Source organism: Penicillium pulvis, assembly GCF_028828015.1.
Source record: "Penicillium pulvis strain IBT 33274 chromosome Unknown contig_1_segment0_segment0, whole genome shotgun sequence".
Lineage (NCBI taxonomy): Eukaryota > Fungi > Ascomycota > Eurotiomycetes > Eurotiales > Aspergillaceae > Penicillium > Penicillium pulvis.
In genome coordinates, this window is record NW_026643074.1 from 1,744,519 (window position 1) to 1,758,837 (window position 14,319).

The 14,319-nt window shown below is 48.8% G+C and overlaps 7 protein-coding genes across 7 annotated transcripts; 3 read left to right on the forward strand and 4 right to left on the reverse strand.

The window, feature by feature from the left end:
- Positions 1-607: 607 nt before the first annotated feature.
- hxt8 (uncharacterized protein) lies at positions 608-2,716 on the reverse strand (the record flags this gene model as incomplete). The annotated part of the gene is made up of 12 exons (XM_057063145.1): positions 608-743; positions 805-910; positions 965-1,078; positions 1,137-1,276; positions 1,340-1,469; positions 1,532-1,541; positions 1,595-1,646; positions 1,699-2,127; positions 2,193-2,383; positions 2,441-2,502; positions 2,564-2,591; positions 2,657-2,716. 12 exons carry the CDS (start codon positions 2,714-2,716, stop codon positions 608-610), a joined length of 1,458 nt encoding a protein of 485 aa, XP_056924060.1.
- A 1,415-nt stretch (positions 2,717-4,131) lies between these two features.
- Positions 4,132-6,377, reverse strand: N7503_003599 (60S ribosomal eL42 domain-containing protein; the record flags this gene model as incomplete). The annotated part of the gene is made up of 7 exons (XM_057063146.1): positions 4,132-4,171; positions 4,234-4,418; positions 4,491-4,583; positions 5,090-5,139; positions 5,377-5,946; positions 5,998-6,247; positions 6,303-6,377. The coding sequence occupies 7 exons, from the start codon at positions 6,375-6,377 to the stop codon at positions 4,132-4,134; spliced, it is 1,263 nt and encodes a 420-aa protein (XP_056924061.1).
- Positions 6,378-6,985: 608 nt separating this feature from the next.
- Positions 6,986-7,741, forward strand: N7503_003600 (NEDD8 family protein RUB1). The gene is made up of 4 exons (XM_057063147.1): positions 6,986-7,068; positions 7,168-7,222; positions 7,344-7,426; positions 7,497-7,741. Exons 1-4 carry the CDS (start codon positions 7,058-7,060, stop codon positions 7,588-7,590), a joined length of 243 nt encoding a protein of 80 aa, XP_056924062.1. The 5' UTR covers positions 6,986-7,057; the 3' UTR covers positions 7,591-7,741.
- A 418-nt stretch (positions 7,742-8,159) lies between these two features.
- N7503_003601 (elongin A domain-containing protein) lies at positions 8,160-9,374 on the reverse strand (the record flags this gene model as incomplete). Its single annotated transcript, XM_057063148.1, has 3 exons — positions 8,160-9,065; positions 9,160-9,236; positions 9,317-9,374. The coding sequence occupies 3 exons, from the start codon at positions 9,372-9,374 to the stop codon at positions 8,160-8,162; spliced, it is 1,041 nt and encodes a 346-aa protein (XP_056924063.1).
- Positions 9,375-10,358: 984 nt separating this feature from the next.
- On the forward strand, positions 10,359-10,827 carry N7503_003602 (putative tubulin-specific chaperone Rbl2; the record flags this gene model as incomplete). The annotated part of the gene is made up of 3 exons (XM_057063149.1): positions 10,359-10,526; positions 10,591-10,677; positions 10,735-10,827. 3 exons carry the CDS (start codon positions 10,359-10,361, stop codon positions 10,825-10,827), a joined length of 348 nt encoding a protein of 115 aa, XP_056924064.1.
- Positions 10,828-10,990: 163 nt separating this feature from the next.
- On the reverse strand, positions 10,991-12,072 carry N7503_003603 (uncharacterized protein; the record flags this gene model as incomplete). The annotated part of the gene is made up of 2 exons (XM_057063150.1): positions 12,008-12,072; positions 10,991-11,949 (listed from the first exon to the last, which is right to left on the reverse strand). The coding sequence occupies exons 1-2, from the start codon at positions 12,042-12,044 to the stop codon at positions 10,991-10,993; spliced, it is 996 nt and encodes a 331-aa protein (XP_056924065.1). The 5' UTR covers positions 12,045-12,072.
- A 453-nt stretch (positions 12,073-12,525) lies between these two features.
- N7503_003604 (uncharacterized protein) lies at positions 12,526-13,686 on the forward strand (the record flags this gene model as incomplete). The annotated part of the gene is made up of 1 exon (XM_057063151.1): positions 12,526-13,686. The coding sequence occupies one exon, from the start codon at positions 12,526-12,528 to the stop codon at positions 13,684-13,686; it is 1,161 nt and encodes a 386-aa protein (XP_056924066.1).
- Positions 13,687-14,319: the final 633 nt, after the last annotated feature.

Here is a 14,319-nt window from a genome sequence, read left to right on the forward strand (position 1 = left end):
CGATAATCCCCAGATCTTCACCGATAGAAATGCACACCTTCCGAAGCCATGTACGTGTCCAGATGCTTACATGCAACGTATCTCCGCAGGCTGTGTCCTATCCAAAAGATCGTCATTGACAGGGATCAGACTCGTGGCGATAGGGTTTATCGGAAGTGCGCACGATGCATCGGATAAGGGGTGACCCATATTAAACGACAAATCTTCTTCAAGATCTCTAATCTGGGGCGGCTGAGGAAAGGGGGAAGGTTTTCAATGATTTAACGAAGGTTAACCAGAGGTCGTGAAACAATCCATTGAAGTCTAGTCTGGTAGCATGTGGAGTCAATGTGGCTGACGCCCCATTCCTCGCTTCCTGACACACGCGGCTCTTGTCCGTTTGTCCGCTAGAGAGAAATTAGAAATAAAAACAAGGCTTAGATACACTAAAGCGCCGGTCGGATGCCACATGGCAGGGGTACCTTCTACTTGGGGAAGGACCTACTTTCTACTTGTGGAAGGTGCGTTCAGCCCCCGGATGTACAAATTGTAAGACTCGAAAATTGTTTTTCATTCCTGTCTCCTCCCACGTCATTTATCTTGCATGCGATCACCCAACTCGGAAGAATTAGGCCTGCTGTGCAGCAGTCTCGACGTGGTCCGCTCCGCCAACCACCGATGCTCCCTTTGGGTTGTCGTCTGCCTGGATCACCCTATCTCCGAAGGCGGCTGCAACTTCCTCTAACGTCTTCTGCTTTGTCTCACTAGGATTTTCGAAAGTTAATAAGGGTCACATCAGTTGCAACATAACAAATGACCACGTACGGGAAAAAGAAGTATGCTACGCCCAGGAAGAAAAGGGTGCATGCTACGAAGACATAATAGTAGTTCTGCTTGATGTTGGCGAATGCACTGGGGCCGGCCTCGGTGACTGAGAGGTAATATTAGCAATTGAACCCATGTTCAACTTTATTGTCTAACTTACTGGCAACATTAACAATGAAGTGAGAGGCGGCTGCGATGCCCATCACCTTGCTACGCAGAGCAATAGGAAGAACCTCAGCGCCGTACAGCCACGTTGTGCTGTTGAGAAACCCATCTGGGGAAAAGACGATATATAAGCAATTTATCTCTCATTTGTAGGGGAAAAAACTCACAGTAGCAAACCACAAATAGATAAATGCCCAAAATTGCGAATCCCTTGCCGACTTGGTTGTTGGTATTTTGGAACTCCATCTGCATCACGGCGGCATAGATCTCAATCAGCACGATGCCAGCCAGACCGGTGATCAACATTCTATGCAGGGTCAGCGATAAACGTCAAATCAGGTGCAGAGGCTGTCCCCAATGGCTCTCGTACTTGCGGCGGCCCCACTGGTCCGTCATATATTTAGTCGTGATGGCGTTGGACAAGAAAGCCACGGTACCGTAGACCCCGGCAAGGGCCAGAATAGTATGTGACCCAATGCCGAGCGACTTGTACAGAATAGCTAGCGACCGGACATTAGTATCTAATGCGGCATATGATCTGCACCTTTAAATCGGAGCTCACTTTGGTAATACTGTTACAGTCAGCACCCTCTCCTGTGATTGGATCTCATAACCATACACATACCTGGATCACATTGACACCGGTTAAACTCGTCATTGTCTGCACGGCAATAGATCTGAAGAGAAGCGGTCAGCTTAATCTTACATATGCCCGGTAGCACAGCTTACACTAATACCCGAGATCGAAACAGACGGAAGATCTCCCGATAGGAGGTAATCTCGCGCTCCATCTCATACTCGATCTGGGCCTTCATGAGCGAAAATTCCTCCTCCACTTCAAGCGAGGCAGCTCCACGTCGAATCCGCGTAAATTCGCTGAGGGCTAACTCGACTTTCCCGACTCGGATCAACTGCCGCGGTGAGTTGGGCATGAAGGTCGACAGACCAATGAACATGATTATACCCCATGGAATCTGGATCCCCAGGGGCAATCGCCATTGTACAGCGCCGTAAGGAGCATAGCCACAAGCGAATCCGACCCAATTCGACGCCATCGTTCCGAAGGAGATACCGCAGCCTGAAATACCGCCGATCAGACCACGGAAACGGGGGTCGGAAATCTCGCTAAGGTAGATTGGGACTGTAGCGACCAATCCTCTTGGTAAATGTTAGAGAATTGCTTCTCAGTCCACAATATCGAACCCATGATTGACTGCACTTACCCAACCGCATATCCGGCTAGCACGCGGCCGGCAAGAAACATGCCAATGTTCACGGAGGCAGTCTGGATGACAGTGCCAATTGTCACAATTACACACATCAGCTGCATGAACCGAATACGTCCAAGTTTATCGCCAATAAAAGTTTGCGTCAGTGCGCCCAATGCCTCACCGGCAATATACACTGCGACCACCTATCAACCATCAGCGATTTGGTTCAGAGGTGGCTCAACAGACCCGACCTAACGTACTGCTCCTGTTAATCCTTCTGAAGGGTGATTCATATAATCAATCCAGCTTTCATGCGCGATAGCTGTATACAGCCAAATGATTAGATTATGGAATGTGCTCAGCATACACATCCGAAGACTCACTTGTTGTCGCGATTCCAGTGTCAAACCCCTAGATTCAGCAATCAGCAAACCACAACCGAAAACCGACTCCCCAAGCAAACAATCGGAACATACAAACAAGAACGTGCCGATGGCGGCAAAGAACGCAATTCCTAGCGAGTACCACAGCGCCATGATGATCAAGCCTGACCTGTACAGGAAGATCAAGTATCAAGCCACAAAAGAGTAGGTCGGTGGGTGATTGTATACACCCAAGTCAAGACAAGCAAAGACAAGCAAAGACAAGGAATAAGACAAGATTTGTCTCGCAGCATGCAGGAAATAGCAACGAATATCAATACGGCCTTCGTCCGATGGCCGAGGGACTGTCACACGGTCCCAAGATGACATGGCCAGTCATCGCACTCGGAGGACGGCCGAGATGGCAATGATCTTCTCGAGAATGCGGGGGTAAGCATACTGAATACGGGGGTCTCGTGCAGCCGCTGAGTCGATGGTCCAATTAGATGCTTTACTGAAAGGAAGTGAAGTCCTGCCACTGGGTCTACTTGGTGAGATGCGGATGTTTATTGGGTGATTCGATTTTGGGCTTGTTGTCTCGGCGTGGGGGACGCGGGGGTGGAGGTCGTCATCAGGGCCCCCTTTCGTTAATCAGCTCCGAGGGTGGAATGATATATGCGCAACGGGACCCGTCAACTTGGCTTGCTTGTTTGTCCTGGGTTCTGCTTTTAGGACATGCTCCGGTTAGTGTTGATTTACATTTGGCAATGCCTGTGGTGGTGAATCTGTCCGGTAGCCGGTAGCCTTGTCTGTCCATTTATATATAACCAGATAAGTGACTTCCACAAGGTTGGCAAGCTATGTATCTACTGTAGAAATTATTCCCATTCCATAAAACATCCACCTGGGCATGGATCATGAGTAAGAAGTATGAAAAGAAAAAGTCGATTCCTAGACTGCCCAGGTGCCCAGCCTCAGAGTCATTTTGGCATTTCGCGGGCGGGGACTGTCAACTGGCAAATGTAGGATATCATCGGACCTGGGGTTCGTAGATTGATCTACTCAAGCACTTGAACCTTGGTACTCCTGGGTATTTGAACGGAACTTCAGTATCATAGCGTCTGGGATACCGGTTCCGAGATTTTCTTTCTACTGGTATAGAAGACAGAAGCTTCGTGGATTTGGCAGCAAGGCCTTCGAACCTCAAAATAATCCATGAAGGTCAGACAATGGTCACCCCGAAAGGGACATTATTTGTGGACATGACAGGTTGAGACACTATTGACAACATTGACCATGCAGCCCGTTCTACAGCATGAGGCGCATAATCTAACAGAATTCGACAAAATGTCAAGGGTCATAGTATCCACCTATGACTAGGCGGATTTAGCGAGTCCAGCCTAGGTTCAGTACACGGTGGATCTACGTCCAGAAACAGAGGCTCGTCGTCAGGTAGTCATAGTTTGTTTTTTGAAGGTATGAATTCCTATTTCATTTTTCCATTGCCCATGTCATATATCCTCCGCAGCAACAGCGAGGCGGATTGTGCAATGCAGGAAACCCAGAAGCCGAACAAGGAAATCGAACGCTTAGAAAACAAGGGCGGCACCCTTGGTCTTCTTGTCACCACTGTGGAGAGAAAATGGTTAGTACTGATGAAAAGAGTCAAGTGATCCAGGATTAAAACATACCCCAACTCGAAGTGCTTGCAGCGCTTCAGGGCAAGCTGCTTCTTGGCCTTGCAAGAGGTGCACTCAAGACGGAGGACAACCTTCTTGGTGGTCTTAGCCTTCTTGTGGAAGACAGGCTTGGTCTGACCACCGTAACCACTCTGCTTTCGGTCGTAACGACGCTTACCCTGGGCGAACAGCGAGGCCTAGATTCATTTGAAAAATTCGAGATCAGTTTGTGTTTCGGTTTCGATTGTCGAGTCGAAGTGGAATCTCACCTTGCCAGCCTTGTACTGGGTAACCTTGTGCTGGGTGTGCTTGTGGCACTCCCGGCCCTTGCAGTAGGTCCGGCGGGTTTTGGGAATGTTGACCTGTGCGCGGAGAAAATTTGATAAGCTTCTGCTGTGCTTGGTAAAAATTATTAATCCAAGCTGCGTGCTTCTCAAGTCCGAGTTCGGGTTGTTCAATTGCGCATGTCGGTGAGTTTGGTGTAAGGCTCAAGATCGATCGTATGTGTGTCCAAGATAGCTGGCGGAAGCATCGGTCCCAGGAATGGTGGCACTGCATCTTCGCCTCATCCGCTCACTCGGTCGTGCCTCCAAGATGCAAAGCTTGATTCTTGCCACCAAACTCCAGTTCTGTGCTTTCGAGGTTGTCGTTTTGCATATCGAATATCGCATAACGTGGGACATGGACATCGACGCAGGCGGAGAATATTTTGGTGTTGGTGTCGGTCGGGTTGGTCGTCATTCACAATCTCGAGTTCGCCCACACAAATTCAACCTCCATCGCACAATGCCGAATTGAACTTCGAAGCGGATTCCGAACGGGGACTTGAGGGCAAAACAGCTCGAATAATGGACGGTATGAATCTTACCATTTTGACTGTCTTGCCGGGTAGCGAGGTGGGTGGTCGTTGAGTGTTCACTTGTCGGAGAGATCAAGCCGGATGGTTGGGTTGTGGGATTTCGTTTCGCTTAGGCCCTATTCGGGTACGCGCTAAACCACGTTGGGTGTTCCACCAAGTAGATGAGTCATCAATTTGTCGTTCCCAATTAGGAAGTCACCAGGGCCCTCTTCAACATTTTCGTCTAAAACACACTGGATTTGATGATTTCTATATCTTCTAGATTAAGATCCAAGTAAAATACTATATGCCTTTACCGGTCAATACCACTTCTCCATTTCCATACCAGGATCGACCTTGGTTTAACTGCATTCCTTGTTCCTGTCCCACAACCCACACTCCCCTCGAGGGGCTTCCAAATCGTTTCCAATACCCGGACATCAACTCCTGGTTGATATCCTCAATTTTCTCAATTAATCCAGCTACTCTGACACATAGATCATCTAATTCTTTTGATTGATCTGCTCCCGGAGGCATAGCATATCTTCCAATAGTCACATGGGCCGAAGGCACAATATATCTAGCCCCGAGTTGACACCCGGACTCAGACACAAAATCCCAAAGGTCCCGTCGCAAGTGGTGATAAGTATACAGGTCTTTGTCTGTCTCGGCGGCAGGGACAAAGCTCAGAGCGACAGCCGTAGCATCGTAACTGACAATTGGCCGAACAAGCCTGGGACTGTGGGTGAGCGTGTAGTTCACGATCTCCTCAAGAGGAAGCTTCTGCTGGAAAATTGCTATCATATCATCTACCTCAGTCCTTGTCTTGGCGTTCATCAGCTCGCATGTAGTTATGTGGAGAGAATCTTGAGGCGCGAGCCAAAGGCCTATAAACCAAGTCAGGATGTAGTCATAGCAAATATCTGAATGACACATACATGGGCCAGCTACATCTGCGATCTCCTGCTGTATATCCTGGATCAACTCGCAGATGTGCTTCGGTGGCCGTGCCAATAAGGATATATTGCTCCTTGGGTCATCGTATTGGATCAAGCCTTTCTCTGCTTTCAAGATATTTCCCAAGATCTCATCAAACTGCCATTCACGGAAGCCGGGGTTCAGCAAAACTTCCTTGAATTTGGCATTGCGATTAGACCGGTGTTCTTCATAGATATTATGGATCCGTTTCTATTGGCTTAGCATTAGCAATCATACGTGACTCCGGCAGGTCAACAGGAGTTACCGGATCGTTCCCACACGCGGAGATCAGTTGTTGGAATTGATTGTGGGTAGGTTGCTGGAGCGCTGTGATAGTCATGGTGTATATCTTGGTATACTCGAAGAATTCGGTCCCAGTTCACTGCTGAGGAATTCCAGTCGGTTGAAAATCAGTCTTCGAGGTGAACCGAGGCGGTGCAGATGGTGGGGTATGGGGTATCAAAATATATAGTGAACAAGGGAAGTCACTGCGATTACAGTTAAGGCCTGAGCGTCGCACCTATAGGCCATCAAAATTGATCATTTGAGCCTAAGCTTGAATTTTCGGTTAAATGCCGTTGATCAATATTCGAAGAATACCTAGCCATTCTATCTAGTACAATGTGAAGAGCACCCGTGACCCAAGTCAAATATAGCTGCTAATTCGTTACAACGGATATGTAACATATAGCCGCTAAACAGCTGAATCATGGGTCCCAAGGGCCTCATTGAAAAATGAAAAAAAAAACGTGTTCCTCTGATCATGTCGATAGAGAAAACGAGATTCAAGTTCATAGGTTGAAACAAGGCTGGAAGTATCATAATGTTTCGCCTCATTGACAATCAGGCGATAAGGCCACAACCCCACCCAAAACCCCCGCTAAGGCGGCTCTCTCACTTCTCTCTCCAGACACTCATTTGACATACAGCACACGTCCAGGGTCCTTACGCCACAAAAGCGCACCTCTCGCCCCTCCCAAACCATATTCAAGCACCAGAAAAACCACACACTCCGCCAAAATGTTGATCAAGTATGTGTAAACCCGCGTCAACCCCAACTGCATCATCAATTGATCACTGCTCCCGCAAGACCACCAAAATTATTTTACTGACATTTGATCGTGTTCCAGGGTCCGAACACTCACCGGAAAGGAGATCGAGCTGGATATCGAGCCGGACTACAAGGTAAGACTACACTGTCGCCCGACACCACCTACCGCGAGTCACCTTCGCCGTATGCGCACGGGCTGGAATAAGATTCAATAACACTGGTCGAGATACACTTGCTGAACTATGATGATTACAGGTCTCCCGGATAAAGGAGCGCGTCGAAGAAAAGGAGGGTATCCCACCCGTCCAGCAGCGTCTTATCTTCGGTGGCAAGCAGATGTATGTATTCGACCTACACGCACGTTTATTGCATTATCTGGATTGTGATGCTAATGTGTCCATCTTATAGGGCGGATGACAAGACGGCCTCAGAATATAACCTCGAGGGTGGCGCCACACTTCATCTCGTGCTCGCGCTGCGTGGAGGATGCGATGCGATGTAAACCGTTATGCCCTTTTAGATACCACATTTCCATTCCAGCAATACGATCGAGTTGAGAACTACCCCGGCAGTGAGCACTTGCATTTGAGATATGGCTTACACCTGACGTGTTGCATACTTTGTGGGTTGGATGCATACAGGCGTCACTAATCGCTCAGTGAGCAATAAGCTAGGAAAACGCTAGGATTTGTTGTTGCTCTCGCTTACGTCTCGGTCGACGTGTTCAAATGATTTATTCGCCTGTCCAGCGATACCTTGGTTCATTGACGCGACCAAATGAAATGCCTACATGCCCTCGCAACAAATGCAAAATCGAAATAATAAGCAACCTAATATACCATCCAAATCACTCAAATGTGCTCATATGTATGATCAATATAAAACCTCAAGCGAAAACTACCCAGAAACCTTCATGTGCACCAACCCATCAGGCTTACCGTAGATGCCATTTGATCCCAGAACTCCTCCCATATGCAGTATTCTCGTACGCAAATGAAAATGCCATAAATGACAAGAAGAAAACGCTAAATCATGAAAAAAAAGTCACGGAAAAAGAGGGGGAGACAACCATCAGACAACACGACGACGTTTTGGTTGAATGAAGACACTGTCCGGTCGCTTGCGAACGGGCATGACCGGGCGTGCGGAAGCCGGAGGGCTTGCCGGTCCATCAGTCTGACTCGGCCCATGATGTGAAGAATGAGAAGAATGACGAGCACCCGGCGGCGGGGAAACAGCCTCGCGCTTAAGGCCAGTCGGCCTCGACGAAGTCGCATCCCGGGTATAACTTGGAATTTTCTTCGTACCCTCCGAGCCGGAAGGCAATGGTTTTCCAGAAGCGATTGCCCGAAGCCGAGCCTCTCTTTCGGCCAGGGCCGGACTCTTTGTATCGTGCACAGGACGTGACGGGGTATATGAATTCTGTCGTCTCGGCAGCGCTGGTGCAACAGGTCCACGAGCGTCTTGGTCGCGTCTGAGATTAGGAACGGGCTGTTTGACTGGTTGCTCCGTAGGCTGTCGGTGCTCTTCAATGAGTGAGATCGGGGCTTTTTTGACCTGCGATGCGCGGGTGCTGAGATGCTTTGTCGGTACGGCTAGGGCATTGTTCCTCCGCGGTGCGCTGAAAATGGTCGATTTCTTCTTGTCCACGGATGCGCTAGGTATACCAGAGAAGGGCCGCCGGGTGAAAGTTGATCTCGAAATCCGCGATCCACGACCTTTGTGCCCCGGGATGATTTTCGGCGTCAATCGTGTTCGTTCTGACTTGATTCCGTCTAGAGCCATCTTCATCTTTTCGGCGTCGGCATCTAGGGCTCGTTGGACGTCTTCGCGGAGATCGCAGTAGATTTCATACCATTGGTGTGTCTTTTCGGGGAGATCGTATTGTTCCCATTTTGGTATGTCACGTCTGATGAAGTTGAGCCATAGTTCTTTGTCTTCTTCGGTGAGGTGTGGGGATAGTAATTCCATCGCATGCTATAGGAGACAATCGTAAATGGTAAGCAACTTCGCTTTTCTCATCCGTGCTTTTCATGGTGGTCTAGCGTGATATATGGTTCTTGTCACTCACCAGCTTCTCTGGGTTATCCACTTTCAGCAGAATGGGGCGAACAAGGTTGTAAGGCAGGTTTCCGATATCGTTTAGTGCTATTCATCGCAAGTCGTTAGTCTTTTTCTTTTGAGAAAACCAAGTGAGAGATCCTTTGATCTGAAGTGCTATGACTTACATTTGACGTGTTTGACTGCAGTGGCCATAGCCAACTGCAATAGTGATGGGGCTGGCATGTCGGGCTAAGACGGAGGACTCGAGCGGATAAGGGTGCGACAAAGGGATAGCATTGAACGTGCCAGAATCACTTCGGAGGACTTGAGGGACCTCGGATAGAAAGGTATAGGTCAAAAGCGACCTATATTATATATCAGACTTGAAATCGCTTTTCGGGTTGTGAAGCCCGGGGGGTAGGGTTGTTAAGAGGTCATGTTGGTCGAGGCGGCCCCGGAGATCATCAAGCTCTACTCGGTCGCTTATTGGCTAGCGGTAGATAAGGCAGCTTGACCATGCATACGGAAAGTTATTATGTACATTTACAGAACAGCTACTTTCACTTTATCAGGTAAGATGAGACTTTCATTCGGATTTAGGATACATGAGATGGTGTTCATTCTCTGCTCTAAGAGAATGCTCTGCGCAGCGCAAAGGCGAGGTGAATCATGAATTCATGAGGCGGATGATATCATCAGCCGGGATGGAGTGGTGGTATAGTGTACAAGTGATTTGAATGGCCACCTGTATAGTTTCACTTGAATATATATTCAAATTATATACTCGGATATTCAAGTGTAGGTTCAGTTGAAAGTGTAGAAGGTTGGGCATTTCGTCCGATCTCATCGCGATTGATACCACGTGAGCCCCTCATGCAAACATTGCAAACCCACCGTTCTCGATAGCATCAGGAGGGGCTCATGAATTCTTGGTGGCTACATTGAATAACACTACTCTTCCTCAATTAAACAAACAAAAAGGTGTGTTATGTCTCGAACTGAATCAGCTCAGTCTTGTGTTTTACCTGAGACCTAAAAAAATATCAAATCCCCATGTGCAGTGGTTCATGCAGATCTCCATTGCTGGTGATCTGGGGGACCTCAGATATCATGCATTGGAGATCTACAGACATCATACTTTGTCCCTTGCTTCTATATGATTACCCCATGCATGAGAGACTGCAACACTTGAATCTTGCATCTGACCGCGCAACAGATTGAATCACAATGGCTCCCCGCTCCCAGCTTGAGATTGTTACCTCTTCGGTCACCCGCTTGGTGAAGGAGGAGGCTTCCTACCACCGTGAGCTGGAGCAGCAGATTGAGCGGATCAAGAAGCTCGAGTCTAATCAAGACGGTGATGACGAGAACAAGGAGTTCCTCGCCAAACAGGAGGTAAGTTTCCACTGGACTCTATTCCATCCTTTGTCTCTAGGTCTATGGTGGTAATTTTTGTTAGAATATGGCTATGGAAGAGACAAAGAAGGTCCTGCCTTCTCTCAACCAGAAGATTGTTGACTCCGTGAAGGAGCTGGAGGCCCTGATTGTAAGTGCTCATTATATTCTTCCTCAAAGTACGATCGTTATGCTGATAATTCAACAGGCCGAGGAGAGCCAGAAGGGTACTGAGAGCAATGCGGCACACATCACCGCTGCCCAGGAGGCTATTGCTAAGGCCAAGACAGCCGAGCGCTAAAAGCAGCCATGGATATCTTATTCAAACACTAGGAAAGGAAGATACCCATGTGATGTCCAGGTATAGACTCATATCCACAAAATGCATTCAATCTAAACCTTTGAAATGAATAACGCCTCAAGACCCATAACTCCATACTCGTAATGTACATAGTCGAAATATCTCAAGTCATATCCATCTTCTCGTCCGGAAGTTCTTCACCTTCTTCGAGCTCATCTGACTGTTCTCCGGCATCCTCAACGGTGATCTCACCCTCGTCCACCATGTTGGTATCGTCCTGATCCTTGGTACCATCCGCACTGATGACTTGCCGTAAAGGCGATGCAGGCCTGGCAGACCCAGGTCCATTCTCAACCCGCAATCGGCCTTCATCTTGGCTTTGAGACGGAGTCATACTCTCATTATCCGGACGAGGGCTGGTAGCAGCGCTAAGCTTGCCTTTGGAAGAGACATCGCCCTCATCCCCATCCTCGCCCTCTTGCATGCCTTCTCTGCGCTCGACTTCTTCCTTTTCATCGCGAATCAAGCGACGTAACTGCATGCCTTCTTCCACAATGCGACCGAATTGTTCGCGTCGCTCCGCCCATGTCTTCGCATAATCCTTGCTTTCCTTCTCCAGCTCCGTAATCTCCAATTGGAGCTTCTGCAGATTTGCCTGCTGGTCCTCGCGCGGCTTCAGCAACCGGTTACTGGTGATCTTGTCGGCTAGATCGTCGTAGCTCTTTCGTAAGGCGAGTAATCGCTGAGCCTCCTCAAGTTGGGCACGTAAATCGGTGGTATTTTCACGGACGGCGTGCATCGTTGATAGGATGCGAAGTTTCTCTGTCGCGTACCGCTGGCGCTCCTCTTCGTTACTCGTCAACAGAAATTGAATGCGAGCGATGCTTCCCTCAAACGCGGCAAAGTCAAGCGTAACATCTTCACGGAAGTGGCGCCAATCTTCTAAGCGTTTTTGCTTCTCGGATTCTGCGGCCGCGGTCGCATCGATGTCGTCCTCGGGAGGAGGGGTGGGAGGAAGAGAGGAGTTGGCGACGACAAGGGACTCGGGGTTAAGAAGGCGTTTAGAAATGCGCTTGAATGGCTTTTCCTCGACGTTCAGAAGGCGCGACTTATGGAGCGCATCTGTAGGCGGGGAGGTTAGCTACAGGCACAAAAGCATTTAGAGTGACCGAGACTCGACCTTCTTCTGGCTGACCCAGCAGCCCGTATGAAGCCATTTGGGCGGTTCCAATTAGACAGGTAGACGAAGAATATTCCAAGTTCTAACTGACTAATTGATGAAAGGAAGAGGGGAGATCGACGGGGAGAAATCCGAAGAGTTAGGTAGGTGGAGCGTGAATAAGAAAGAATTGAAGCCGAGCGGTCTGGCGGTCCCAAGGTTCAATGCGGCTGCTTTCCCCAGAGAATCATTCACTCTCCACCGGGTCCCGCTGCTCCTGCGCATACTCTTGAGCTTGCTCCACGAGGATTTCTCGACGCAAGTCGATACAAATAATTTTAGAACATGCCAGGCTGAACGAGAGAAATTCTAGAGGTGCGATTCGTTGACCATCGCGGAACTCTCATCTTTACAAAGTGCTCTTCAGGGCCGTGGACCACGCACCCCCCCCCCGATGGAAGCTGCCACCAAAACATCTGCGACCAACATCTTATCTGTTCGGTCGTTTCTCCCCCGCTGAGCCCCCTGTCCTGGCCAATATGACGGAAATGTACTCGGGGCTCCACGTGGACCAACGATTTCCTTCCCTGGAGGAATTTAAATCGGTGATCCGGAGCATCTCTGTTCGACAGCATTGGGAGCTTCGCGTGATACGAAGCAACAAGAAGAGTGTGGTCATTGGCTGTCGATCAGGGGCCAATTGTTTTTTCCGTGTGGTGTGTCGCTCGAACAAGAACACGACCTATATCACTAGTCTGCAGGACAGCCATAGCTGCCGAAGGACTGGGGATTCCCCTACCCGGACACCAGTACGCTCAGAAGCCTCACATGTACGATTCTTACTCAGCGAGATTCCGAGACTTTTTGATATGAAGGCAAAAATAAGGAGTCAAGATGTCGTGGACGCTGTGAAGCGTTATCATGGATATGACATCTCCACGAGGCAAGCGCAGCGTGCATTGATCAGACTGCAGTCACAAGATTATACCAATCACAACGACCAATCTTTGAGTCTAGATATGAGTACAGGTGACCAGCACTCGCCGACCCAGTCCCAGACTGAATCGCAGGGCGATGCAGGGCCCGCGTACCGGGACATGTCAGAGACTCGCTGGATATCGGACCCTCTTCAGCCTACGTTGATGGAGGATGACGCTGTAAATGCTAATGAACCCCCAGATAATTCTGTGGCGCCAACGCCAGTTCAGTCTGTACGGGTGCCTCAGATACCACCTCCAATTGGAGACCCAGGCCAGTCTGCGATGGGTAATGACCCACGCCCTATGACCGTATCGCAGCCTGGAATTGGATACTCAAGTGCTGCTGCTCTACCAATAGCAGGTACCTCACATTTTAAACCTTCCGACTACCCACCACGCAATGACCACCCTGGAATGCCTCAGATGGTGATTTCGGATTTCAAGATTGAATTTACCTGCACAACCTGTGGAGCTCTGAATCAAAGCTTCTTCCCAAACCAGGGAAATGTTTCCGGTAGCCCGTATATGACACATCATGGCGTTCCAAACCCAGGCACAGTCACACGACATGGTGACCCTTCTCAACATGGTCCAGATGGCAACCCCAGTGATGTTGCTGAGGATGATGGTTATCACGTCAACGCTCTGAACGCCCGGGTGATGGAAGATCCTTGGGCAACTGGTGATTTGGGAGTATCTATTGGTCCAACAAATACCTAGGATATCATCAAAACCCCAAATACCTCCTTATCTTCCTCTATCTCTAGAAGTTGCTGATTTCTCCTGACTTTGATGCTTCCGAGGACACAACTTACAAGTTGATTGTTGCCTATTTTGGAGTTGGGGAGGTGTACCGGTATACAATCGTTAGGCGTCTTACTGGTGATTCTTGATTAATTGACGAGGAACGGTATCTGCCAGACTTGCAGTCCTCTATGCACATGCACACGATCACATCCCAATGGCAGATCGAATACTGGGAACGAAGGTGGGGATTTTAACGACGATGATGAGATACAATGGATTTACGAATGTTTGTTTTCTTTTTTGCTCGATACCATGTTGTGTTCATAGTACTGGTGCTAGGACTACTCACCAATCAATGGGACTGGTTATACTTTTTCGTTGCCATGCTGCAGCCTCGTTGTTTGATTGTCTGCAGCCTCCAAGAGATAAACTTGCTACGAGCTCATTCCTGGGGTTCAACCATGCATAATAGTTCATTATACATGTAGCCCATCCCTGCTGGGACAAGATCAGGCATTAAGCCCACACTACCTGGAGCGGAAATAATTCGTTCAAACCTGATCTGGCCTCCACCCCCTCGGACTATCCAACCAAAAAGCCAAAGCG